Genomic DNA, 25,680 nt, shown 5'->3' on the forward strand with positions numbered 1-25,680 from the left:
GGCGACTGGGCAAGGCGGCGCTCGTCGGTGAGGTTACGCCACGCAGTGGCGGCACTCTAAAATAGGGCGCACACGCGCTCTGGCGCGCTTGGCCCGAGAGATCCGTGGGATCCATTTTCTGGGTCCATTTTCCAGCCTCTTGATCTCCCAAGTTCCAATCTTCACCACTTTGACTCCTATAACAAGAGTTGTAGTACTCAGGCTAAGGCCCAACTCTTGTAATCGGATCAAGTCCAAAAATGCAGTGGATTTGGGGATCCAAAGCTCCAGAGTTTGGAGGAACACTGGTTTCGGGACTTAGAGAGAACGGCAGTTTGCTGGGTTTCAGGGGTCGGGGCTGATTTACGTTGCAGGTTTGGGAAGTTCCGAGGATGGATTGGAGCAAGGTCCAATTAACAAAGTTAAAGTAGGGACTTCGTTCTCCAACTTCTACAAAAGGATTCTGGATGTTCAGCTCGTCTTTCCAAGGATAAACCCTCCCTAAGGTGCTAGGTTGGGCTGAAAACCAGACTTAGCCGGTATAGCTCAAGAAAAGCTGAGTCAACCAGATTAGGGAATTTGTCTTAAAATTAAACTTGACTTAATTAATCCAGGTCATTACACCCATTGTCCTCCCCTCTCCTCGCCTAGACCTGTCACCCTCCCACCTGGCAGCGCCACCCAACCCAGCACCTACGACGCCACCCTTCCCAGCACCTGCGACCCCGCCCATCCGTCCCTGTAGGTGGGAGTCCTGGTGCACGAGCATTCCCAGGCGGCCACCCTCGAGGCAGACCCGCGGCTGGGCACCCTCCGCCAGTGCCCGCCCGCCCGCCGCCCGCCTTTCGATTTGCCACTGTCCGTTGCCCAATCTAGCATCCCTAGGCGGCCCCTCAAGCCCAAGGTCGTCAGATGCATCCAATGGAGATCCCCGAAGGGTAAGACTGAAACCCTAGCTCGTCATATCCCTATTACTGCTCTTTGTTCTTTATATGCTTCTAGGAGATTAGTTGTATTGTAGAAATTAGTTGTAAAACACGCGTGTTGTCAGATACGTGGATCGATTTTGGTATGCGATTGGAACTAAATAGTTCTGCTTCAACGGGAATTGCAACAAATGAGTCAGATGGATTAAAAGTGGGGATCCCTTAGAAGTGTTGTTAATTTCTACACTGCTACTATTTCTAAGATCGATGAGAACAATGCTTGTAGAGTAGTGATTGATGTATCCTCCTTCTCAACTATTGAAGATGGTCGAGCGGTGTACCAAAAGGGTAGATGTTTGAGTGGTGGGTAGATTCAGATGAGTACTCTATCATTGACATGGAGAAGGATGTTTTCAAACACTTTACTTGGGCAAGCAACCAGAAGGCAAATTTTTTGTTTGCATATCAAAAATTTCAAACAACTCGCCTTGTTACTGATCAAGAGCTTCTTACCTTGCTGCGGGTTTCAAAAATTGTGAAGTTCATCATGACTGTTGATAGATGTCAACATGTTGGTGTTGCTAGGAATGTCACTCAAATGGAGGATCAAAGTCAGGTCATAGATGAGGATAATAACGTGCAAGTTCTAGTCAGCAATGAAGGTCAGGTAAAGTTGTAGGTGTAGAATATGAAGGTCAAGAATGGGCAGATGAACCAGAACTTGGGGTTTCATCAGTTGGTCCTGCTAGAGTAGAGGAGGAGGAGAAGGAGCACTATATAGACCATGGTTTTGACCCTAAGGGAGATGATCTAATTGGAGCAGATGAAGAATGGAGATATTTCAAGAAGCAACAAAATGAAAAGAAGAAAGTGGAGAAGAGAGGGAAGGTATATGAAGGTACAAATCCTGATGCTGTACCAAGTGATGAAGCCACTATAATGAAAGATGTTGTATTTGCTGCACATACTACATATGAAAGAGACAACCTCTACTTCATTACATTGTTGTTCTGTAGTAAAAGAAAGGGAGGAGGTGGTACTTCAAAATGCAATAATGCTTCTAAAGTCCAAGAAGAATGGTACAAGAATAACCTCTACTTCTTTAGTCACTCAAGCACCTGGTACAGCTACAGCTAGCCCCTCTACTTCCTTAGCCATTCAAGCACTAGTTAGTCCAGGACCAACAACAAGAAGGATGGCAGCTTCAGTTTCTACACCAACAAGACCACCAAGCACACCTATGAGTCCAGGCCAACAACAAGAAGAATGGCAGCACAACTAGATATATCACCGGGAGGCATTGCTAGGAGGGTCATCATAAACTAGGCTAGTGTGATCTTGAATCATTTTATTGAACCGTTGCTATATGAAAAAGTTATGTACTGAACCTATTTTGAGCATGTCTTGTTCTGCATGTGTTGGACCAGAGCAATATAGTTCCTGTACTGAACCTAAGTTGGCTCATGTATGTGTACTGAACCTAAGTTGGCCCCTGTATGTGTTGGACCATTGCACTATATTGGTTGTAGGATGTGTTTCATTAGTCACTATGTTGCTTGCAAGATGTGTTGGTCAATATTAGTTCATATGTTGAACTATAATAATATTTTTCATGTGTTTGGTTAATATTTAGTGCATGTGGTGACTTGTACAGTGAGCTTGTGTTGAAATGTTGTCAGTTGAGGCACTGTGCTTGTTTCTTATGTTTCTAGTCGTCATGTACCAGCTTGGGGGCATTTTTGTCCAAGTTAACAGAGCTGACGCTGAAATCTAATAGATTGGTATTTTCAGTTGAGGTCTACACCTTTTAATGGTATTTTATGGGTCAGATGTCTATCAGTGGTACTTTACGGAAGTCGTGATCTTTCGATGCTACAGAACCAATTTTCCCAGAGCAATATGGTTCCTGTACTAAACCTAAGTTGGCTCCTGTATGTGTACTGAACCTAAGTTGGCTCCTGTATGTGTTGGACCATTGCACTATATTGGTTGTAGGATGTGTTTCATTAGTCACTGTGTTGCTTGCAGGATGTGTTGGTCAATATTAGTTTGAACCAGAATAATATTTTTCATATGTTTGGTCAATATTTAGTGCATGTGGTGACTTGTATAGTGAGCTTGTGTTGAAATGCTGTCAATTGAGGCCCCGTGATTGTTTCTTATGTTTCTAGTCGCCAGGTACCGGTTTGGAGGCATTTTTGTCTCTAGTCGCTAGGTACCGGTTTGGGGGTATTTTTGTCAAGTTAGCAGAGCTGATCCAAGTTTATGTTTCCAGTCGCTAGGTATCGGTTTGGGGGTATTTTTGTCCAGAGCTGATCCTGAAATCTAACATATTGGTATTTCATTTGAGATCTGCATATTGGTATTTCAGTTGAGATTTGCATCTTTCAATGGTATTTTACAGGACCCATGTCTTTCAATAGTATTTTACGGAAGTCACGATCTTTCAACGCTAGAACCAATTTTCCCAAAATAGGATTCCGATAAACCAAGGGCTTTGGTCCACAATAAAAAAATGTGTAGAGACTCCAACCAAATGAAAAAGGCAAGTGTCTACTACGGAATAAACAAGGCAACGAAAGAAACAAAGAACAAAGAACTACAATAAATCAGGGAGCGATATCTGATTCATGTAAGTTTTCCAAAAAATTTTAAAAAAGAATGTGCCCCGTTAGAAGAGAAACTATATGTTCGAGAAATCCCAGATCCTGAATTAAAAAAAATGTGTTCGACATAAACAGAGGGATTCCAATAAAGCGCACTTCTTTCTTTCTGACTAGCATTAGCACAAAGTAATCAAATTGTATGAAGAATGGACTTGTCATACTAAACCCGGTAGGCGCTGAAAAGATCCCCGTCTGTCAAAGCTCGGCTACGAGTGATCTCCTAGCTTTGCAACAACCCTGCCAAAGCTAGGCTAGCTGCCTGGAAAAGCAGCCACCTGGAGAAGCTGGGTATTTTTCGGCCTGGCATTTTTATGTGCTGGTGACTTATTGAGTTCTATCGCAAATTGAGAAATGTATGAAATATCCCTAGGATTATATAACACAAACAAATAGTGACTGAGGGTTTGTTTCTATTCGTATTGGCACATGACAATAATATAAAAATATAGATATGGAAAAGAAACTTTAAAAAATTAAACCATTAGATATATAACAGAAAAAACGCACACGCGCACGGAGACACAGCTAGGCACACATCATTAGCAGATCCATTACATGAAAAAAAATTGAGCAAATCATCTAGTACTCAAGGAGTTATTACCGAAACTTAACAAGTTGGATCAACCTGCAGTAATTCATGAGCAAGGAAAAAGATCAGAACATAGTAGCACAATGCAACCAAAAAATTCAGAACATGACCCCACCTGTCAAGCAAAAAAATCACCATCACTCTGCAATTTTCATCCTCTTCCATGCATCATAATATTTACAGCACTCACATCAACCAGCACCAACCATCTAAATCCATTTTACATACAATAATTCTTAGTGAACTGACAGGCTTCATCTCTACAGTGATACATGGCATATTGGTTGCTGTTCCAGCCTGCCAGCTACTTCAACAGAGAAATCATGCTGTGCTCTATGAGATGAGACCATGAACGCTACTATTTTGGCTTTGGCTTTTTCTTCCCTGCCCGTGCAAGCCGAGACAGGCCAAATCAAATCCATTATTAACAGAGCTAAGAACAAGAAAAGAGTAGAAATGGTACCTTAGCTTGGCGCCGTGCAGTTGTTTCTCTGGAGAACAGGTGGGGCAGGAGGTATCCTGGGGTCAAAGGAGATATGCGACAGGGGGGGTATCGAACTTTGGGGCCGCTGGGTACTGGGTAACCTAGCTCCTGAACACGAGGATGAGGCTGGGGGAACCGGCTGCACAGGGATGTTTGAAGAGTTTGGCATCAACGACTGATTTGTTTCCCTCCTGGCGTCACCGCGTCAGCAACCAACACGGAGTTGCTGGACCAGCAAACCCCTAGCTCGTGGAGAATGAAATGAATGGGGAGGGGCCAGACGGGAAGAAAGAAGTTCATCCTACTTATGTAGTGGCAGGCGCGGGTAAATACATGCAATCTCAGGGACTCAGGGTGCTCTCATTTTTCCTACCCACATAAGGCGCAATAAGCTACTTGGGCCCCTGCTAGTGGCTTGTCTATTGTCTCCGTTGGGGCATGAGCAACATGGACTAACAGATGCCAGTGATCTCAAGGAAGAGATGGTTCCATGTAAATGAGGTACTACCAGAGCACCTAAAGTCACAACACTGGGATCAGATCTTATAGGTTATAAAATCTGTCAGGATGATTAGCAGTTTTTCCAAATAATCACACGAGAAGACATGCCTATCAACAGTTTTTTCCAAACAATAACAAAGGAAGACATGATACTTGTAGCTTCTAGCTTAAAATGATCTCACATTGCTATTAGCAGTTTTTGACTGATTCATTTATTCACTAAGAAGAAACACCTCAAGATCAGATAAGAATGTTAAGCATTAAAGCAAGAATACATGCAAATGAAGCTCACTGTTTACACAGGAAAACATTAACGGCCCAGCTTATCCTATTCTTCAGTATTCTGTGTCAATGTAAGGCCTAGAAGCTGCCAATTTCAGGAGCACAAGACAAAGTACCTCAAAATTTTGCCAATACCACAGATATAAGGAGGAATGAAGCATCATTGTATCATTCAGTAATAAGCAGGAATAAATGCAAATGAAGCTCAATCCTGACACACGAGCACATTTCCAGTTTAGCTTCTAATTAGTATCAATGGAAGGCCTCAAAAGTGGCCAATTGGAGTAGATGGTAAACCAAGCAAACATGACATATTAGCTACGGATCTGCCACCAAAAAGAACACATTGGCATTTCCACAGATTGTTGGGCTACATTATTCACCAACCAAAACACCTAGGAATTTCAATCTGAAAAGAACATGTATAGCTAGCTTCGCCCAAATTTCCTCCCAAAATTCAAACCTTTCGCCGGCCTAGTCCTCGAGCTGCTTGAGCTCGGCCTTGAGCTGCTCCATCTTGAGCCCCATGGAGCGGCGGAGCGAGTCAGCGTCGGCGGGCGGCAGGCGCGCCAGGAGCGCGTCGAAAGCGGCGAGCGCCTCGTTGGCGGCGTCCCGCGCGACGGAGGCCTCCTCGTTGAAGTAGACCGTCTCCTTGCTCTCCATGGCCGCCTCGATCTCCTCCCGCGCCTCCGCGAACTTGCGGTTCACCTCGTCCACGTCCTTGCCGTAGTCCGCCGCCGAGGAGGAGAAGGCGCGGCGGCTGCCGCTGCCCGGGAGCGCCGCCGCCGGGAGGGGTCGCCACTCTGCGAGCGTGGGCGCGGGCGTCGCCTTGGGTAGGGCTTGGCGGGACGCCGCGCTGGGGGCGGTGGCGGCGGCCGGGCGGAGGAGGGCGGCGACGGCGGCGCGGAGGACGGCGCGAGGGTTTCGGTGCATCTTGCGTGGCGTGGTTCGTCTCGTGTTCCTTCCCGTCCAGCAATTTTGGGCTCGGATGTGTTTCTACAGAACTGGATCGTCCTAATGGTTCATCTTGACAGAATCACGGGTACCGGGTACGCCTCTTCATCAGCTTGTAAAAGATTTTGTAAGACTAATAGTGACAATGAATAGAGCAAAAATTCTCTTTATGTATGTATAAACATATTTCGGGTTTATCCTATGAAGTGTGGAAGAAAAGCATCCAATCCAATAAAAAGTAGTACTTGGAATAACAATGTTAGCAGTCAGCTACTCAGCTATACAAGTAAAACACACGGTTTTCCTACGATTTCTGAACATGAATGTGTGATTATCGAATATCTATGAAGGAGTGCATTGGCATTGGTATTGCTAGAGGAGCAAAATCCGGCAACAGAAAAGAAATGTAGGAAACGTAGAGAGCAGTATAAAATGAAAAAAAAACAGCAAAAAAGAAAAAGGCACCGGAAACCTATCAGAGCCAGGTTTCGATCCTGGGACCTGTGGGTTATGGGCCCACCACGCTTCCGCTGCGCCACTCTGATTTTGATATCTAGGTATGTACCAAAATAATTAAGTATAAGATCCATGTGGTCATGCCACACTGAACTCCGTCCGTTTGATGGTCATTCTAGAGCGTCAGATATTTTTTACTGCCAACTAAATACTGGTCGCGTTCGGCATCATGTAATTCATAATTGTGTAGAACATGGTTAAAATGCTTTAACATGGTGATAGCACAGTTGAACACTTCCCTTGGCATCCAAATATTCCGATTGTAGATACAGATACAAACTTCACAATTCCGTAAAAAGTGATCACACTCAAAGTTTCCAAAGCGTCAGGGAACAACTAGCTCTACAGCGAGGAAACCCATCTTAAAATACAGAAACCTCTTGAGAAGATAAGCGTGAAAAGGAAAAATGGTGAATCTGGTTGCAACAGATAAACAATAAAATGACTCCTCACAAAACAAACTGTAAGGTTCATTCCTTTATGCAGTCGGAAAATACAGATCATGCCAACATCTGAAGTTGCCACCAAATATCTAAAACATAGTTGAAACTTGAGTTGCAGTGGCAGGGTATCGCATTGGAATGGATAGGAACCCAGTGCAAGATCAACATTTCAAATTGAAGTTTGCTTTCTATGGTTCTGTCCATTGTTTTCCTACCGGAGTTGATTCCTTGGCATCTCTCTCCAGTTGCTTTTCTTTCTTGTGCTGCATGATTAATGGTAAGCTAGTTAAATGAGGCAGAGCAGCGTTGAAAACTTGAAATGAGGGAGTAACATAGGAGAATGAAGTATATCAGAGTGTCACGTGCAAAAAGCGTGAAATCGCTGTGCATGCAGCACCTAAGAAGCAATTTAATTGAAAAGAAGCATGTAGACCCATCAAAAAAATTGCTCCGTAGAAAAAAAACATGTGATGGAGTCCACGCAGGGAAGTAGGTGTTGTTTTATCAAATGAGTAACCCGTTATGGAAACGTCAACAAGCATACGTGCATAAATGCCTGTAAAATGATTGTTAAGAACGCTATTTCACCTCAATCTGAAAACTACACAACACATATTAGCATTTCCCTTTTTTATGATATACTCATTTAGCCGTTCAACCTGAAGGACTGAACTAAGCAAACGAGAATTTGGTAAGAACTGCGGACTGGCATTTGGCCATAACAGGGGAGATTACAGCTTCTTTTTGTTCCTAACTTTCTCTTCTATCATTTCCATGATATTTTCAGTAAGAATGAAATTTCAGTTGTTTGGCCTATGATAGTGTAGCCTTGGGATCATTTATCATCCGCATATTGATGAGTAATGCAAACATGATGAAATCTTAAAAAAGGCATGTACCTTTGGAAGAAGACCTTCTGCAGACATAAGCTCATACAGTTCGCGCATGATTGTTTCTTCCTCTACCTTTATTAAATGATGGGAACAAATGACTATCTACACATCATCTTCTAGAGGACAATCTTTATATAAAAGTTCATACTATCTAGGGCCTAGGGGCACACCTGAAGTTTATACAACTCGTGGGACATTGCTCGGTATGTTCCCATTAGTGCTTGATTTTGCTTCTCCAGATGCCTGCAGGTCCCTTTTATGTTATATAACGAGCTAAAGTTACAATCCATTTACTCCAAAAGGGTAGCCAAGAAAGTTTACTTGCACATTTCAGCTGAATGCTTTGGTTCCATTATCATCAAATAACTGGATACTCCTTCCTGCAAAATATCCATCAGACAATCACTTCAAATCAGCTATGGTACTACATCATCTATATAATTATAAACACGCAAACACCATGCAGTGCATACTCTGCACTGTCCAATAAAAAAATGTCCTAAGTTCAGCTAGCAGATTCTTTATGGTATGCAGTCTAATAAAATCTACAAATGCAAGCCACATGTAACATCAGATACTTGCATCTGAAGAACACCTTGCAAAGATACTACCGATTTAAACGGGTCAACACACGCGAACTACTCCATGGCAATGTTTACATCGACTCAAGCTTTAAACCTATACTGAATCGACTCAGCAACTGAACAATCCTGACGAACCTGAAGAATTCTTTACTGTTGCTTGTCAGGGCGGAGGGTAATAAAAGCCAAACGTTTAGGGACCTCTGACATAACGGGGCATATGGGCTCAATTGAACCCCAATTTTGTTTGGAAAATGAAGTAGGCAGTGCTTGGAGTAAAGATTTGGATTTAACTTCTGACAGAAAAGAAAGAAAAGGGACATGGAAAAAAACTAATGTTGGAACAATCCATCCTGGCGGGCTAGGGTTTCCTTACCAAGCAAAAGAAGAAATCAATCCAAGCCTGGCGGATCCGCAAGGGCCAAGCGGTGCGATGGTGGCTTGGAGCCAGGACAGGAGGAGTTGAGGAGGTAATGACAACCAGGTCGCCGGCGTGTTGAATTTGGGAGGACAAGGGCAGGAAAGCGAGAGCATGCAGGAGAAGTATTTCAGAAGTTTGTAACATGGGAATGGGATCCTTGATCCTTTTTCCCTTTGTGTCTTATTTTAAAGTTTTTCAATTAATATTTTTTAAAATAAACAGTGTAACTAAATTTTAAAATTGACAAACATTTTGGCTAATAGGTATAGATATGGCTACATGGATAGCCATGTAAAGAAAAACAATGCTTGTATGTCAAAGAGTTGTCACTCTGAAAAAGGTTACAGAAAAGGTCCCTTTGAGAGACCATATGTGCCGCTGATAGTGGCAAGTAAAGGATTGTGCAAAATTGCAAATGAAATGAAAAAGTGTTTCTTTAAATTTAGTGATGATATAATTATTTTAAAATTAGTAGTATGCTTAGAAAAATTAGAAAAAATAAAAAGTCCAAATTACTCCCTTCAATATGGTAAAAGTTCCAATAACCTCTTAAAGTTTTTTTTCAATTTACACCCACCACCATGTCAATTGGTCCAATTTCTCCTTTAATGAGATTTGTCTTTTTTCCATCACAAGTGGAATTTTAAGTTGAAATTTTTCATATTAATAGCGGATATGGTAATATATGTTAAAAAATAAATTATCTATTTTCATCATTATTTTAATAATCTATGACATCTAATGTTATAACTAAAAAGCATACAACTATAAAATGTGTGTTTGAATTAGAGAAAAATCCTACATAAATATTTATTGTTATATGCCAAATGTGTGTTGTACGACTTTGTGTTTGCATTAGAGCAAAACCCTACATAAAATATTTGTATAACTATGCTCTCTTTTTAGTCACATTATTAGTTCAAGTATCTTGTGATGTATAGCCTGTAAAATGAGAAGTAAATTTTAAGGTAAGGGCTAATTTGTAAGAACAATGTAACTTGTACTGTAATCAATCAATCAAAAAGCTTCTAAAACTAAGTTTTTTTTCATGCAATTGCACTTCTCTTGGACGAAACAAAGAGTGCTCTTTGCACTTGAAATTTGGTAGAACAAGCTATGTTATTGACCACTATTCTTAACCCGGGTGTATGATCACACTTTTTCCGGTATTTTGAAACCTTCTATCCCTTAACCACCTTTTATTGCGTGGCACATATCGCCATTTTTTTATAGAAACATGTTAGAAACTTATTGTAGCCAAATTCATGAACACACAATAAACACCTAAATGTGTAGCACATATTTAAATATATAAAAAAGCCACTCTAATGTATAAGAAATATCATGCTACGTATAAATAGACTTCCGGGTTAGAGTACGCCGACTCCAACACACAGTAACATAAGAAACGTGTGACTCTCACAAAGCTAAGTTACATAAAAAACCAAATTTCCTGCTACATTGGAAAGGATCTTTGCCAAAAAAACTCATTTACAGTGATGATTTATCATTACTACTGTTGTACACACCATGTGTAGCATTACACCTGTTGACCATAGAAACCCACCGGGAGTCTTGGACAGTCCTAGATACGGGGTTGTACACCGAGACGTGTCAGACATGAAGACTACGGTGTAGGACGACGTGGTCTACGTGGAGGACAAGAACTAATCGAGAATTAGGAAACTACTTGTAGCAATTAGAGTAGAACTCTCTAGTTGAATCCGACTAGTATTCTATAACCCTACCCCCGATAATATAAGGCAAGGCAGGGACCCCCTCCAAACAAGTTCAATCAATACAATCCAACCAACACACAGGACATAGGGTATTACGCGACATTAGCGGCCCGAACCTGTCTAAATCGTTTGTTCGAGATCACCTTTGAGTTCCTGATCTCGGTGAGCCCCACGCATAAAACACTACTCGGGTACCCCCTCGGTAGGTTGCCGGGTCTAAACACCGACAACTGGCACGCCAGGTAGGGGATCTCGTAAAAGATCCATCGCCAAACTCGATGGCTCAAGTCATCATCAAGCCCACCGTTGCATTCGAAGAAGGCGCGACGTTCATCTTCGACTCCTGGGTCTGCGTCGGGAACGACACTGGAAACTTCCACCACCACATCGCGCCGGCCCTGGAGGAGAAGCACTACGACATCAATCTCCATCGCCAAGCTTTGGAGGATTTTGTTAAAAATTCAACGAAATTTTTGACCTCTTCTAAGGCTCAAGGGATGAGTACAACTTGACTTCTCCCACCAGTCGGACTGGTTCCCACGAGCCAGCGCTTAAGCCATCATGTGAATCGGTCTATGATACAAGTCAATTCTCGTTCGGACTCTGAAACTCAGGTACTATCTTTCAAGCTATCCTATCTAGATCTCAATCCAACACGGATTCGATCGAGGACCTCTACTACTACTCAGATCTGGATGAGAAAATCCCTTTATTAGGTCCGCAACAGGGTTTGGTAATCACAACTACTCCTCAAGGCAGGTTCGTCTACTAGCCCAACATGAAGCCATCTGCTCTCGCCAATGACGATGAGTCACGCCTTGTTGCATACCTCGATACTCTCCCATACCAGGAGGGTACCCCTCTGTCTCCTATTTACGAAGAAGACGGCCCTATAGAGATCGTCACGTCAAGCTCGGATAGTTTTTCTCCGGAGCGGGAACTACTCGCCATCATCGCTCCTCCAGAGGGCGACCGCGAAGAGCCACCAGAAAGGCATTTGCGACGTGAGTGCCACCCAAACGACGTGTCGGCGGATGAGCTCACCGCAAATTAGAAGGAGAAGAGATTGAAAGTCAAAGGAATCGTCGACGAACAAGAAACGCAGCACGAGCAGATCATCGTCGTCGCCTTGTGTCTGACCTACCGATTATGAACTTGGATCACGCGTTTAAAGCCATTCAATCGCGTCATCATCACACTCCTCTTGCCGCTATCGCATCCATTGACCTGATTACTCGAGCATTGCCACAAACCAAGTACACCAGAACTGACTCTACTGGCGGAGCATGCGTACGAGCAACTCGATTGACAGATCCCGATCAGTTCGGTTCAACGTACCTCTTCCCACTATGGCAGCAGCAGCAGGCATCCAAGTCACCATAAGGCTGCTAGAAACGAGATTGAGGTTTCTACTCCAACGCGACACAAGTCAACCCCAACATCCATGGGCCTGATTGGTATCCTGCACAAGGCCGCTCCAGGCTCCCAAGATGCAGCATCTTCGTATATTCGCGTGATTGGTTGCTCAGCCTGGCTCGCGTGGTGGAGGCTGTGCTTGTTTGGAGGTCATCATCTCTAGTTTGGGAAAATATCAGGTCCAAACCGGCTGCTCAGTGCAATTTTGGAAACTCGAATTATGACCGCTGGATGCGAAATGGAGAGTCAAGATCAGCCATCCGGAACTAGCAACCAACTTTTCGATTAGCCCCCCGCCTCCCTTTGTAACACTTCGCACGGAGCACCCTTTCAAATTTCAAACACATCGAGCAAGGGTTTAGGTCGGGGGCTCAGGGCTATGGCTCCCCTGTAGCGCCGCTCCTCCCCTCTAGCCATTCCATTAACTTGAGTTTCCTCCAGGAATCCATCTACTGGATCTACTCTAATCGAGCTCAGGACCATCTTGGAGGAAGCTCACACGATGGTTTAGGTAGCGACAGCGATGATGGTGGCGGCGGCGCGGTTGTAGATCCCAATGGCAACGGGCAACCCAACTCGCCGGATTGACATCTTGCCTCAGGCTTTAATCTTCTCAAATCGCACCTGGACTAGCTCGAAGCCTCGGTTCGCTGCAACATCCAAGGTTCAGCCACGAGCCTGCAAGTGTTCTTGTTGGTGTGAGGATTGTTTTGGCCTGCAACTGTTCTTGTTGGTGTGAGGATTGTTTTTTTAGTTCTCAAATTGTATCGATTACTTAAGTCTGGTACATGTTATTTAGGATGCATAAATGCTAGATATTTATTTGGGTTTTCTTTTGATCTCTCCAAGTTTAAATTGTCGAAATGTAAAAAAAACATGTGCATTTTTCTTGAAAGAAGATGCATCTGGTGTGTTTTTGCTGTTAAATAGTTAAAGAATGATGCTTGATTGAAGTTGAACACTGCACAAATATGTGGAAATGCTGATCTTTTGTAGTTCACTTTTAAAAGCATGCAAAATATATTGAAAATGATGCTTTGGAAAATTCTGGAATATGTAAGATTTCTTTTAATTCCGTGGCAAAAAGATGTGCTTATGGGGTTCTCCTTTTGTGGTAGTTTATCTGGGCACGTGTAACACATAATATGCACCTCAACCTTGCAGGAAGGATGGAATTTAATTTTGAAATGAGCAATGTTGCTGCACTCAAATTGCTGGATGCATTGTCAGATGCAGAATCAGTACTACAAGCGGATGCCACTTTGGGAGCAGGATGTCATACAGATTTTGATGGATGGCGTATTTGCACTTGGGGTTAAAATAAGTGATATGATTTCAGCCTAAGAACTGAGTGCACTTGAACAGCTCGAAGAGTTTCTAGGATGCCACACGTGTGCAGGACATGCAAGAAAGTTGGATGGCACGATTCAAGTTGGTAGGACTAAGGCTTCTTTTTATTAGATCAGGACCAACATATTGTATATGGTGCTATGTGGATATTCTCAAGTGTAACTCATTCCTGACATATTTGTATGCTTGTATGGTTCTGATTGCATACAATTGTTAGTTTTTTTATATCTTCTTTTCGATGACATGTGTGATTGGTTCTTACACTAAAGAAATTGCAATGCTTTGTTTGAAAGAAAAGTTTGAGGCAGTGTCAATGTGTTATGCAAATGAAATTTCTATGTTGAGATCGAGATTGATTCACTAAAGGAACCTGAGTTGCTTTTGTGCGGAAATGACCACTTGAGATTTTTTTGGGTTCAACTAGTGACACAAGTACAGTCAGACACACTTAGGTCCCTTTGGTTCAAAGTGTTGTGGCTACCAAAAAAAACTGAAAGCCAACCAAAGTCACCAACTTCCTCCCATGTTCAAAGCTGCTTTTGAGTAGTTCATTTTTCACAGTAGGGAAGGAGTGGTTGTGGCCGGTTGTGGATCTGTGTTTTCGTGAAATTTATCCACTGCCATTGGTTATGTTGTATCGGTTTGCTTCTTTTTTCTCTTCCGACTGCCTCGTCTCCCTCACACCCGCCGGCGCTCCCCTGCCCGGCGCCGCTCCACCGCTCCCGACGATGGCACCCTCTTCGGGCCCCTCCTCTCCATGCCCCTCCTCCTCTCCCGGTGCAAAGGCCGCACGCCCAGTCGATGGTGCTCTGCAGTGCGCCATCCTCGTTGAGCCGCTCACCCCGACCCCCACGACGGCGCCTGCGGATGCGTGCGAGGCAAGCAGGAGGATGGGGGCGAGGAGCAGGAGGAGGGAAGGGGAGGCCGACAACATTGGGTGCGCTAGGCGGTGGCGATTTGGGGGGCTCCGCCGCCACGGCCTCGTCGAGGTGCGCGCGAGCTCCGCCGCTGCGGCCCACCAAGCGCACGCGAGCTCTGCACACCGGCGGCCGGGCGGCCGCCCGCGGCTCTCCTCCGTTGGCTTGAGGAAGATGATGATGTGTGTAGGAAGAGGATGAGGAAGATGTACGGGAGATTGACATGTGGGTCATGGATGGCATGTGGGGCCTACTAACAGCAGTTTCTTCAAAAGCCATAGTTCTTTAACCAAACGGCTTTCAGTTTCTTCACAACTCACATCTCACAGCAGCTTTTTCACAGCTTACAGCTTAGGAACATTTCAGTTAGTGTATAGACAGTAAAATGTAACAAATCAGGGTCCTGCCACTTGCATTTTGGTGACTATTCAGCATGTGAAACTATATTGCCTAGAAAATACAAAGATCAAATATTAAATTGGAACCACAAAACATTTCTTGAAAATATATGACATCACCTTTAAACAAAAATCGAAGTCATGAGCACATTGTTGAACCCCTTGAGCTTTGATCTTTTGTTTTATTTTGTACATATGGAAGTGCAGTCAAAGACATGGAAATTACACATTTGGGCAGCATTGTATATGATCAATCATGGAAACCATTCTAATAGCTAAATTTATCAATTACACCATTCAGGAAGTTAGCGCTCAATCTAATAATCATTCAAGGATCAATATTACAAGAACATTATATCTTGTAGAGGCAGCCCACGCTGCCCAAGGTCAAACCAACAGGGATTATACAACCAATGATTCTGCTAGTACTACATTTCCACCTCGTGGGCTTTTTGTTCCATTTGCGTTCCCTCCAGGCTCCAGCCTGCCTTCAAACAAACGAACTGCTTCCCTAAATAACCTTTGCCTGCTTCCCGCAAAGCACAAATTTTGTAGAAGTCTGCATCTTCCTTCAAGCTATTGAAAACCATGTCAATCGCATGCTTTAGGTTGGTGTAACAGTCAGGAACATACACGGAACCTGTGATAATCCAAACAACTTTAAAATTTACAAAAATGTGAGTAAAAATGAACTAATGAAACAGAAGCAAGTTAAGCATTTATCATACTGATTATAGTCTTGTATTTTGCACAAATGGAGCTCAGCACAATTTAAAACTAGGACCTGATTCACCAACTGAACATAATAGGAGCACTTGAATTATGAACAGCAGTGAGTACATATTTTTGAACTTTCATCTGAAATCTAGTTCGCATATACGACAAACACTTGTTCTTCACTACAGAATGATGCAAAAATCACTAATACGTTCTCCAGATTTTGCCCATTGGGCCCAAAAAGTGAAAAAAAAAAACAGAGAAGCCTACAGTTGAAGCTAATGAGGAGGTTCCATGGAGCTAAAAAAACTAAAGTGGTTCCTCCAGACCATATATCACTTTTTTCAAACTAAGAAATAATCTACATCTCAACACACAAAAAAAAACTCAACAGACAAACTAACATTCCCCCAAACTTATATTCAGAATCTGACAAGCATACAAATATGCAACACAACACTGGCCTAATAACCTCTTAAGCATACAAATATGCAACACAACACTGGTCTAATAACCTCTTCTAGTCCAAGCAAATGACATCGCTGGTCTAACCAATCTACAAATCAAAGCATTAGTATGAATTCTTGGACCCTGGAACCAGCCCCAAGCACCCCAAATAATTGAGGCTTCCCAACTCCGAACCTAAAATTCAGCTGGCACAAGACAGCTATCATGTATTTATGCTCCAAATAGTAAAATTTACTGAACAAGGAACCCATATGATAAGGGGATACTAGCATGACATGGAGCTGTTGGGGATCTTCAAGGCCTTATCGTGGTTGTGGAGCAGCTAGCAACGAAGCAATCCTGTCAAACGAGTCGGGGCACCATGTGTGATGGGCAGCCTCCTCCTCTGACCTCAAAGCCACACAGAACATGCAATAAGGGCAGATCTACCAAGTGTACATCTGGAGGAAACTCAAGGGGATTGGATGGTTGGAGGAGAAGAATAGAGGTGCTTTGACTTGAACCCTGGCTTTTTTTTTTTGGAGGAGCAGAGGATGCTTGAGATAGGAGGGAGAGTTGTGCAAAAGTTCCTGCATCCAAGGTTTGCCATGCGAAGTGTTTCAAGGGGAGGAGGGGGGTTAATTGAAAAGTTCTCACTGGGTTCAGGAGGTTCATCTTGATGCTCCATTTTGCATCCGGCGGATAGAATTCTGGTTTCCAGGATTGCCCTGAGCACCTGGTTTGCACCCAATATTTTCCCCTCTAGTTTAGCCTGTCTCAGGGGTGTTTGGGAACACCCTATTCAAGTTTAACACCTGTCACATCGGATGTTCGGATGCTAATTAGGAGTACTAAACATAAGCTAATTACAAAACTAATTGCACAGATGGAGTATAATTTGCGAGACGAATCTATTAAGCCTAATTAGTCCATGATTTGACAATATGGTGCTACAGTAACCATTTGCTAATGATTGATTAATTAGGCTTAATAGGTTCGTCTCGCGAATTAGCACAAGGTTCTGCAATTATTTTTATAATTAGCTCATATTTAGTCCTCCTAATTAGCATTCGAATATTCGATGTGACACTGTTAAAGTTTAGCATCTCCTATCAAATAGTCCGATGATGCAAAGATACCCACCAAACCTGGCTCGTGGGATACGAAATCCATCGAGGCTGGTCCAGCGCAGCCAGGACGCGACGATGCGAGCTAGGATTCCCGACATCACGGCCAACATCAACATGGTTGAGTATTTCGAAAAAAAAAAACATTAACATGGTCGTGGTGACGCCGCAGGATTCCGGAATCCTGTAACGGTTTCGCACCAACTCGGCGTCTTCCCAGCCGCGCAACAGCGCTACCCCCACCACCCCGCCGCCCGCGCACCAACGCCCGCCCAATAAATCCCCCGCCCTCCGCGCCCGTCGCCGCACTGCAACCCTAGTCGCCCTCCCAGCCGCCGCCGCCGCCATGGTGAGCGCCGAGGCCGGCATCGAGCGCGTGCTGTGGACGGAGGCCGAGGTGGCCGCCCGCGTGGGCGAGGTCGCCACCGAGCTCGCGGCCGACCTGCGCGCGTTGCCGGAGCCCGCGGTCGTCGTCGGCGTCGCCACGGGCGCGTTCCTCTTCCTCGCCGACCTCGTCCGCCGCGTCGACGCGCCGCTCGCCGTCGACTTCGTGCGCGTCGAGTCCTACGGCGGAGGGACCGAGTCCAGCGGGAAGCCCCGCATCACGGCCGACCTCAAGGTCGACGTCGCCGGGAAGCACGTCGTCGTGGTTAGCGGCTCGACCCTTCCTTTCTCGTGACCCGCTTTTGCGTGGATGGCATGCCTTGTCGACTTGTCGTGTGCGGCTATTGCCTTCGGGTGTGGTCCTGTACGGAGAATTTGTTAGATTTGATAATTTGTTACCTGCCGCTTGCTCGTGGACGGAGATTATTCACGTGACCTCGTTTGGACTGTTTACATGCTTGTTTATTACTTCACTCAGGAGTTCAGTAGCTTGCTGCAAATATTCTCTCTTCAGTTACAGGAAGAAGTCCATTCTAATGCGAGCAAAATAAAGGCATACTCTTCTTTCTTTGGTTTTTGTTTAGCTTGCATAAGTGTTCCAACGTTTTGGCATGATGCTCCTGTGTTGCATGTAATTTCTATTTTCTAGGTCCCTGCATATGTTCTTTAATCTGTCACTGCTACAAGGTCTCTTATTGTGAACATTTGAAATTATTCTAGAATTGTTCACCAGAAGTTGGGCAAAAATGTTCTAGATGGGGGAGGGATAAGAATGATCAGGCAAGGCACTAATAGTCTGAAATTGATGGGATAGTCTTTTAGGTGAAGGTGACTCTGTACAATGTGCTGTATAAGGTTGTTTGACCGCTTAGTGTCTTTGGAGTACTCTCTTATCAGCAAAACGAGCACACTTTTTCCCATGATTCATGAGCTCAAGCAAGTATCAATAGGACCGTCGCACTATCATTTCTAGTCAAATTATTTGCTATCTGCTGGACTATGATATATTGACTTGTACATAGTCAGAGTGCCTAATTGCATGTCTCATTAGAAGGGTGGTTGCTTGTATGCAATAGGTGTGCCTGAATCTTGCATCCAGGATGATAGAAATGCCTTCTCTGTCCATTATCTGCTTTATTTTAATTAGCCTATGTGTTCAGCAACTGAACTGGCATATTGCGTTGCCTGAGATGAACTCCTATAGATCTGTTTCTGCTGGTATATGGAATTTGATTGATATCGTATCTTTATAGGTTGAAGATATTGTGGACACAGGGAATACTCTCTCATGCCTCATTGCTCATTTAGAAAAGAAAGGTGCATCGTCCATATCAGTTTGCACTTTCCTTGACAAACCAGCTAGAAGAAAAGTTAATATTCAGCTTGTGGGGGATGGAAAATTCTACAGTGGCTTTGAGGTACGAATACCTTCTCCTTTTAATACCATTCTGTATGGCACACGGTTCTTTAAAATATTGCTACAAAAACATTATATTGTTATGTTATATCAAGCAAACTATATTTATTACTAGTGAAAGATGCAAACTAGAGACTTATGTAGTTTTTTTTTGTAACAAATATGGTGCTTAAAAGCTCTTTTGTAACAAATGTAGACTTAATATCAAGCAAACATTGTAAGTGCTAATTTGCTTTTGTTCCTTTTCAGTGCCCAGACTGTTTTGTTGTTGGCTATGGTTTGGATTATGCGGAGCTCTACCGCAACCTGCCTTATGTCGGTGTTCTCAAGCCTGAGATGTACAAAAAGGATTCAAGCAATTAGACTGGAGCCTGCATTTGCACCGCGTGCAAGAGGAAAGATTTACAAATGATACAAGCATCGCAGTTTTGCTTAACTTTGTACAAGAAAGAAGCAGAAAGCCTGCTAATTTACTTTTTTCTCCTTCTAAGCTCAGGAAAACTGCAGCTTCCTAAATTTCAGTGGCGTAACAGTACGTATCACTGCTGGCTTTGTTTGTCACCACAACGCAACTCTGAAGGGAAAGATGTGGTTGTATGACATGTTAAATCTTCGGTTTACAAGCCAAACAGCTTATCTCGTAGTGAGCTGCGTCTTTGAAGTTACATCTGAGAGATTTCTGTGTGATGTCTTGTTCACTTTTAATTGGCTTGCTATACATTGTCAACGCTGGAAACACTTTTATTGGGAGGGGAAAAATAAGCTTGTTTACCTACCTGTCAAAATGAAGGTATCAGCTGAGGGGACTATTGAACTAAAGTCCCAGCCTAGCCTTGAGTCGTTAAGTTCAGTTTATATTTGCTGTGCTCATGCACATGGAGTGAGAATACTGTATTTGAGCATGTTCAGGTTTCCAGGGGAGGGTTTCCTGAACAAAGCATAGGTTTGAAGTGTCTCTGAATTTGCTCTGCTTATGTGTGCACATGGGGAGAAACTATGAATATTGTGCTTGGGCATGTTTCAGGACCCAAAGGGAAGCTTTCCTGAGAAATGAAATGTATCCTTGGAATTCGTCTGAAATTCATTATGAACATAAGCATGGGTTTCAACACTATCGTTTTATAAATGAATGTGATTTTTCAATTTCTCTGCAAACTAAATGATCTGTTTAAATTTCTGGAAATCCATGTGCATTTAAAATAGCCCCTTTCTTTCCCCATTGTAGCATCTCCATTTCTCCAGGTGCAGAATTGCAGATCAGAAGCAGAGGAGGCTCTGGCGTGAGCGTGAGCAAGAGGTTTTATAGCTTCAGCAAACCACTCTTCTTCCTCGCGACAAAACCTTGGCCATGGCGATGAGCTTCATCTTGCTCACCACTACCCCCGTAGCCTCCGCCTCCCTCCTCCCCATCCGCCGCCAGCTCGCCGCCGGCCCCTCCCTCTCCTTTCCCTTGAAGCCCCACCGCTTCCCTTCCCGCTTCCGAATTCCACCCAAACCCCCGCGCTTCTCCAGAGGCCCCTCAGTCTCCCCCTCCTGCGAGGCCCCGACCGTCAGCGCCCTCTCGCCCGTCGCCTCCACCTCGAGGACCCTCCTATTCCTGCTAGCCGCAGGCCTCCTCTCCCTCTCTGGAATCCGTCCGCTCCCCGCCCTCGCCTCCGCTCCCCCGCCGACCCAGCAACCGCAAGAAATCGAGGGGCAAGACGAGCAGCAACCGCAAGAAATCGAGGGGCAAGACGAGCAGCAAGAATCCGAAGAAAGGAAGGAGCAGGTCGAGGACCAGGTCGAGAAAGCAGAGGTGAAAGAGAATGAGGAGCAGCAAGAGGATGAGGAGGAGGAGGACGACGACGAGGTGCGGATGTATTCAGCGATTCTGAGTCGCGACCCGGGCGACGTCGACACGCTCAAGTGCGCGCTGTACGCCAAGATGAGGCGTGCAGATTGGGGCGGCGCGCTCCGGTACACGCGGCGGCTGCGTGACGCCGAGCCCGGCGAGGTGGAGTGGCGGCTGATGGAGGCGCAGCTGCACGAGCTCAAGGGGGATCTCGCCGAGGCCGAGCGCCAGTTCAGGGGGGTCCTAGCAGAGGAGCCCCTCCTCATCCGGGCTCTCCATGTGAGTATAGCACACACATGCTCCTCCTGATCTAGGAGACTCTTAACTGCAATTGTTCTTGTTGATATGGTTACATTGCTCACATTATGATATCAGAATTATGCTACTATTATTGGTTTCTGCCTGCCTCTGCCTTGGTATGATTGATGATCATACATGTTTAATACATTGAAAATTCAAATTGGTACTTAGCAATTGCAATAGAACGTTAGTGGTGATGGGAAGAAAAGTCGTGCTACATTCCATTAACATCATGGCAGTTTGCTGCGATTATTTCTAATCTATGCTAGAGCTGCCCCTGAGAATCCACATAATATATATTGTCTTAATGCTTGAAATTCAGAATGAAACAGAAATGCATTTGGCTATACACTGGGTAACCGGCTCTTGTGCTAGCAATTTCAAACGCAATGTTGTGGAGGAGGGCTGTGCCACAGCCCATGAGCCCTTTCTGCAAGGTGTTTTGTGGCGACGTTGTGCAGCTTTGCGTTAACAGTCAACTTTTCATTTTTATGATGATAGGAACTAGTACCTGAGGAAGTGAGGAAACTGCTGTCAGCATATATTATATAGGGGTTATATTACTGATTAAGTCAAGTGTTGTAAATTTTACTGATTAAATTGTGAGAAAACTGATTGTATCAAGTGTTGTAAATTTCATTCAATAAACTGCAGCTATAATCGACTTCTTCATGATTTAGTGAGAAATGAAGCAAAGCAAGTTCTCTACTTCTAGACATGTCTGCTCAGCATTTTGTGTTGAGGCATGTGCAGCAGATTCTGAGCCCAATTCTAGTCCTTAAGGCATTTTTAAAACTTGTGCTTTCTTATTGTCCCATTCATGTGACATTTTCTGAATAGTTGATATTTCCTCATGATTTGGTAACACCTCACACTCTTGTAGGGACTCGCAATATGTATGCAAAAGAAACATGAAGGCCCTGCTGGTTTTGAAATGCTTGATAATGCTTTGCAACTTGCAGCTTCTGACAAAAGGGTCCCGGAAGAGCGCAACATAAAGCTTTTGATTGCACAAATGCATGTTGTCATGGTAACAAATACTTCAAATTACATGGAGTTCTGAATCCACAGCAGTTTCTTGTTGTCTAAATGAAAGTTTTGATGGCACACAGGGTCAGTTAGGCATTGCATCGGAGAAACTACAAAATCTTATAAATGAGGATCCTCGAGATTTTCGGCCTCATCTTTGCCAGGTACTCTTTGATATTCTGTAGATTGTGATTTGTCTTGATTCCTGAAATACTTTATTTTGATTCTGGCTATGGATTTTACTGTGTTGCAGGGCATTGTGTATGCACTTTTAGACAGGAAAGAAGATGCAGATAAGCAATTTGATATATACAGAAGCCTTGTGCCAGATGAATTCCCAGATAAGAGTTTTATTAATGATGTGATACTAGCAGCTAGAATGGAGTCAAATGATCGGATACAAAAGGAATTTGGAACAGAATTTCTATCGAAGAAATGATCCATTAACATTTTCGTAGCTGAACAGTTATACTCCTGGTAGGCTAGATAGCTGCATAGTGATGTACGAAATATAATAAAGGGAAGTGAATGAGAGGATTAGCACCATTTTTCTTCATTCCTTCTCCAACCCTGCTGTCACTTGGTAGTGGCGAAGAGAGGTGAAGTATTTACGCCCATCATAAAAAATCTGCTTGAAAGGTCATATCTGTATCGAAAAGATGTAGTAGCAGACAACTGGATGTACATGCTGAAAGAAGTTCGCTGAGACACTGAGTTGTGAAATGATATACAAGTGTACATGCTGAAAGAAGTGAAGTTTCTCTATCACCGTAAAGTATCACCTCTCCCCTCTTTTGCACGTATTCATGTTGAGTTCCATAAATACAACTTCTATAAGTCAGTAATGATACTTGTAAAGGAATCTTTTCTGTGATCCAGACACCTCATCGTACAAAAAAAATTCTCTAGTTTCCAATCTTGTACATACAATTCTATCCCAGTCTTATCAATTCTTGCGTTTCAAGTGAGTATGGTGCATTTTTTTTATGGTGAGTGAGTGATACTTCCGAAGGAATCTTGGAAAATCTCAAAATTCCAAGCTATCAACGGTCTTGTATCACGGTCATAGCTTAGGCCATTCCCGGTGCTAGTTTCGTAAAAATTTCATGCACATTAAATGTAATACCACATCAGCTAATCTAGTAAGCTAATCTAGTAACATGGTAGGAATAAGAGGGGAGAGAAAGGACTAATTTCATCTAGATGAAACTCTATTGGCACAAAAACCAACTCAAAATGTGTCATGAAATTAAATGTTATGTGGTGCCGATGAAATAACAACATGAAATTATGCATTGGAGAGGTAGTTTCAAAAATAATTTCGTTTTCTTCTTGATGATGTGGTTATCTTGGAAACATCAAATGAAATCCTCCACCATGATAAGCCGTACTATCATAATAATATACAAACTACTTTTAATAAAATCAAATGTAAAATATCATGTAATTAATGCACAGGTTCCCACTAATTAAATTCCTATCACGGGACATCACTAGATTAATTATTTTTTTGATTGGATCAAATAGTTCCGATAAATTCATTTTTTATAAAACATTTTATTCGATTTCTATTAACAAAAGTATAACTAGTGTAAAAAAATGAAATTAAACAAAGTTATTTTCTCTACCGCATCTAGCATTCTATAAATTCAGACTCTTTTGATCGTGAAAACATATGCACTACGGATAGGCCCGTTACCGGGAAAAAGATTAGGTAAATCTTTCGTTTGCACTACCCCATCCATCAGGGTTCCTTTGGAAGCACAGGGATGACTAGCTAGGGAAGAGATGCCCCTACGGGGATTAATTAGGATTTTCAAATCCCTTCCACCGGAGGTATTTGCTGCGCCCTCCCCCCATCACTGTTTGGAAGTTTTGAGGCGGGGAGCAGCACAACGGGAGGGAATAATGCTAATCTAATAGCAAAGCTACTAAATCAAGGGAGTGCTGTTATGTAGGTTGAATAAAATAACAAAAATGATCATATGGGGTCAAGAAATTTCAGGAAAAAACACAAAATACAAACAGTGCACAGCTATAAGGCCATCCAAAATTCAAATTCAGTGCCAACGATACACGGGTACTAAAAAATCCGAGTTTAAGATTGCATAGCTATAAATATTCATCCACCTTGACTTGCACTCCATCACAAAGAACAAACACATCCAAGACAAATTTGAATTCTTTTGTCCATATATCCACATATATTACAATTCATGCAAAGTTTAATTCAAATATCAACTAAGATCCAGCAAGTATTTACTATATAAGAAATTCTAGCATCTCATCACCCCTTCTAAAATGGCCCCATTATCCAAGAGATTAAGACAACAAAACCACCATCTTCCGGTCAACACTCACTGATTCTAAAAAATAAACAATAAAATAATAATTAGGATTAATTTCTCATTATCCTGAGATAATAAACACCAGTACTTTGCTACCAGCCATGAACATTCAGATAAAATTATAAGAAGAATTAACGTTGCCGGTTCAGTTTGACAAAAATAAGACAAAGGATAAGACACCAAAGTACTACTGTGTTCTTCCCAGGAAGCACTAGTCAGTATTATTAGATATATAAACTGTACATACACATATGGAATGGAACTGAAAGGGAAACTTGTATAAAGAACTAAGCATAAGCAGAACACATGTACTAAGCCATGAGACATGCATATATGGAATGGAACTGAAAGACCAAGTGAAGCAACTATTTGTTCAACATTGAAACCAGATATACCTTACACTGTATATTTTTCTGGTGCTACTGAATTTGTTGATGAAAGACCAAGGTCTTGCAAAAAAAAACTCTTATAAAATTGCAACAAAATTAACTTGTCAGACTCAAATGAGATATCTAGTTAAACAACCACCAAACATCCTAGCTAGTAACTGGCTAACTGCTCCTGAGCAGCCTGTCTCCTTCGGACACATGCCAGTACAACGTTTCAAATGAAGCAGACCATAGAAATAGCCTAATCCAACAAACACAGATAACACATTGTAGAAACTCTGTCCAAGTTCAAAACTTTTAGCAGTTATATGGACGTTTGGATGGGGACCGAGCTATGAAGTAGCTATATATTTCCAAGTGAAAATCAGCCTGATGCTTCCAAATATATAGATGCAAACATATTTACACCAAACAATTCTAGTTAAAGTGTAACCAGGGTGAACCATCTCTAATCAGAAAAACAACAAGCAGAATATAACTGAACTAAATTTTTTTTGCACCAAATCCCATGGCCTTCTAAGATTTAATTGACCTTTTTTGCACTGGTTAGAGATGAGGTGTGCTCTGGTCATATAGACATGAGGGACTATTTGCAGGATGTCCAGTTCGTTGGCATATGGATGGCACTCCAATTTA

The 25,680-nt window shown here is 43.0% G+C and overlaps 4 protein-coding genes, 1 long non-coding RNA gene and 1 other non-coding gene across 6 annotated transcripts; 2 read left to right on the forward strand and 4 right to left on the reverse strand.

Moving 5' to 3' along the window:
• Nucleotides 1-5,570: 5,570 nt before the first annotated feature.
• On the reverse strand, nt 5,571-6,463 carry LOC101773618. The gene has a single exon (XM_004960806.4). It carries the CDS (start codon nt 6,358-6,360, stop codon nt 5,902-5,904), a length of 459 nt encoding a protein of 152 aa, XP_004960863.1. The 5' UTR covers nt 6,361-6,463; the 3' UTR covers nt 5,571-5,901.
• Nucleotides 6,464-6,854: 391 nt separating this feature from the next.
• Nucleotides 6,855-6,926, reverse strand: TRNAM-CAU. The gene has a single exon. It is a non-coding gene; the product is annotated as a tRNA-Met (tRNA).
• A 190-nt stretch (nt 6,927-7,116) lies between these two features.
• Nucleotides 7,117-9,379, reverse strand: LOC111256676. The gene is made up of 5 exons (XM_022825028.1): nt 9,191-9,379; nt 8,555-8,613; nt 8,404-8,476; nt 8,240-8,305; nt 7,117-7,603 (listed from the first exon to the last, which is right to left on the reverse strand). Exons 1-5 carry the CDS (start codon nt 9,377-9,379, stop codon nt 7,529-7,531), a joined length of 462 nt encoding a protein of 153 aa, XP_022680763.1. The 3' UTR covers nt 7,117-7,528.
• Nucleotides 9,380-15,205: 5,826 nt separating this feature from the next.
• LOC101774427 lies at nt 15,206-16,806 on the reverse strand. Its single transcript, XR_002676814.1, has 2 exons — nt 15,784-16,806; nt 15,206-15,695 (listed from the first exon to the last, which is right to left on the reverse strand). It is a non-coding gene; the product is annotated as an uncharacterized LOC101774427 (long non-coding RNA).
• A 772-nt stretch (nt 16,807-17,578) lies between these two features.
• On the forward strand, nt 17,579-19,812 carry LOC101774687 (hypoxanthine phosphoribosyltransferase). The gene is given in 4 exon segments (XM_004960807.3): nt 17,579-17,995; nt 18,984-19,148; nt 19,397-19,430; nt 19,433-19,812. Coding segments are annotated over 4 exon segments (552 nt in total). The 5' UTR covers nt 17,579-17,692; the 3' UTR covers nt 19,483-19,812.
• Nucleotides 19,813-20,191: 379 nt separating this feature from the next.
• Nucleotides 20,192-23,075, forward strand: LOC101775089 (protein SLOW GREEN 1, chloroplastic). Its single transcript, XM_004960808.4, has 4 exons — nt 20,192-21,257; nt 22,162-22,308; nt 22,391-22,471; nt 22,561-23,075. The coding sequence occupies exons 1-4, from the start codon at nt 20,496-20,498 to the stop codon at nt 22,744-22,746; spliced, it is 1,176 nt and encodes a 391-aa protein (XP_004960865.1). The 5' UTR covers nt 20,192-20,495; the 3' UTR covers nt 22,747-23,075.
• Nucleotides 23,076-25,680: the final 2,605 nt, after the last annotated feature.

The sequence above is a fragment of the Setaria italica genome, chromosome III (genome assembly GCF_000263155.2).
Source record: "Setaria italica strain Yugu1 chromosome III, Setaria_italica_v2.0, whole genome shotgun sequence".
Taxonomy (NCBI): Eukaryota; Viridiplantae; Streptophyta; class Magnoliopsida; order Poales; family Poaceae; genus Setaria; species Setaria italica.

Excerpts from the sequence above, each read along its gene's own strand:
- LOC111256676 (XM_022825028.1), bottom strand. The coding sequence starts at position 9,379 with ATGTTACAAACTTCTGAAATACTTCTCCTGCATGCTCTCGCTTTCCTG. Across the intron at positions 8,614-9,190 it reads TTGATTTCTTCTTTTGCTTG|GAAGGAGTATCCAGTTATTT; the intron begins GTAAGGAAACCC and ends GATATTTTGCAG. Across the intron at positions 7,604-8,239 it reads CAGAAGGTCTTCTTCCAAAG|CACAAGAAAGAAAAGCAACT; the intron begins GTACATGCCTTT and ends TTAATCATGCAG.
- LOC101775089 (XM_004960808.4), top strand. The coding sequence starts at position 20,496 with ATGGCGATGAGCTTCATCTTGCTCACCACTACCCCCGTAGCCTCCGCC. Across the intron at positions 22,309-22,390 it reads CACAAATGCATGTTGTCATG|GGTCAGTTAGGCATTGCATC; the intron begins GTAACAAATACT and ends GATGGCACACAG. Across the intron at positions 22,472-22,560 it reads TTCGGCCTCATCTTTGCCAG|GGCATTGTGTATGCACTTTT; the intron begins GTACTCTTTGAT and ends ACTGTGTTGCAG.
- LOC101773618 (XM_004960806.4), bottom strand. The coding sequence starts at position 6,360 with ATGCACCGAAACCCTCGCGCCGTCCTCCGCGCCGCCGTCGCCGCCCTC.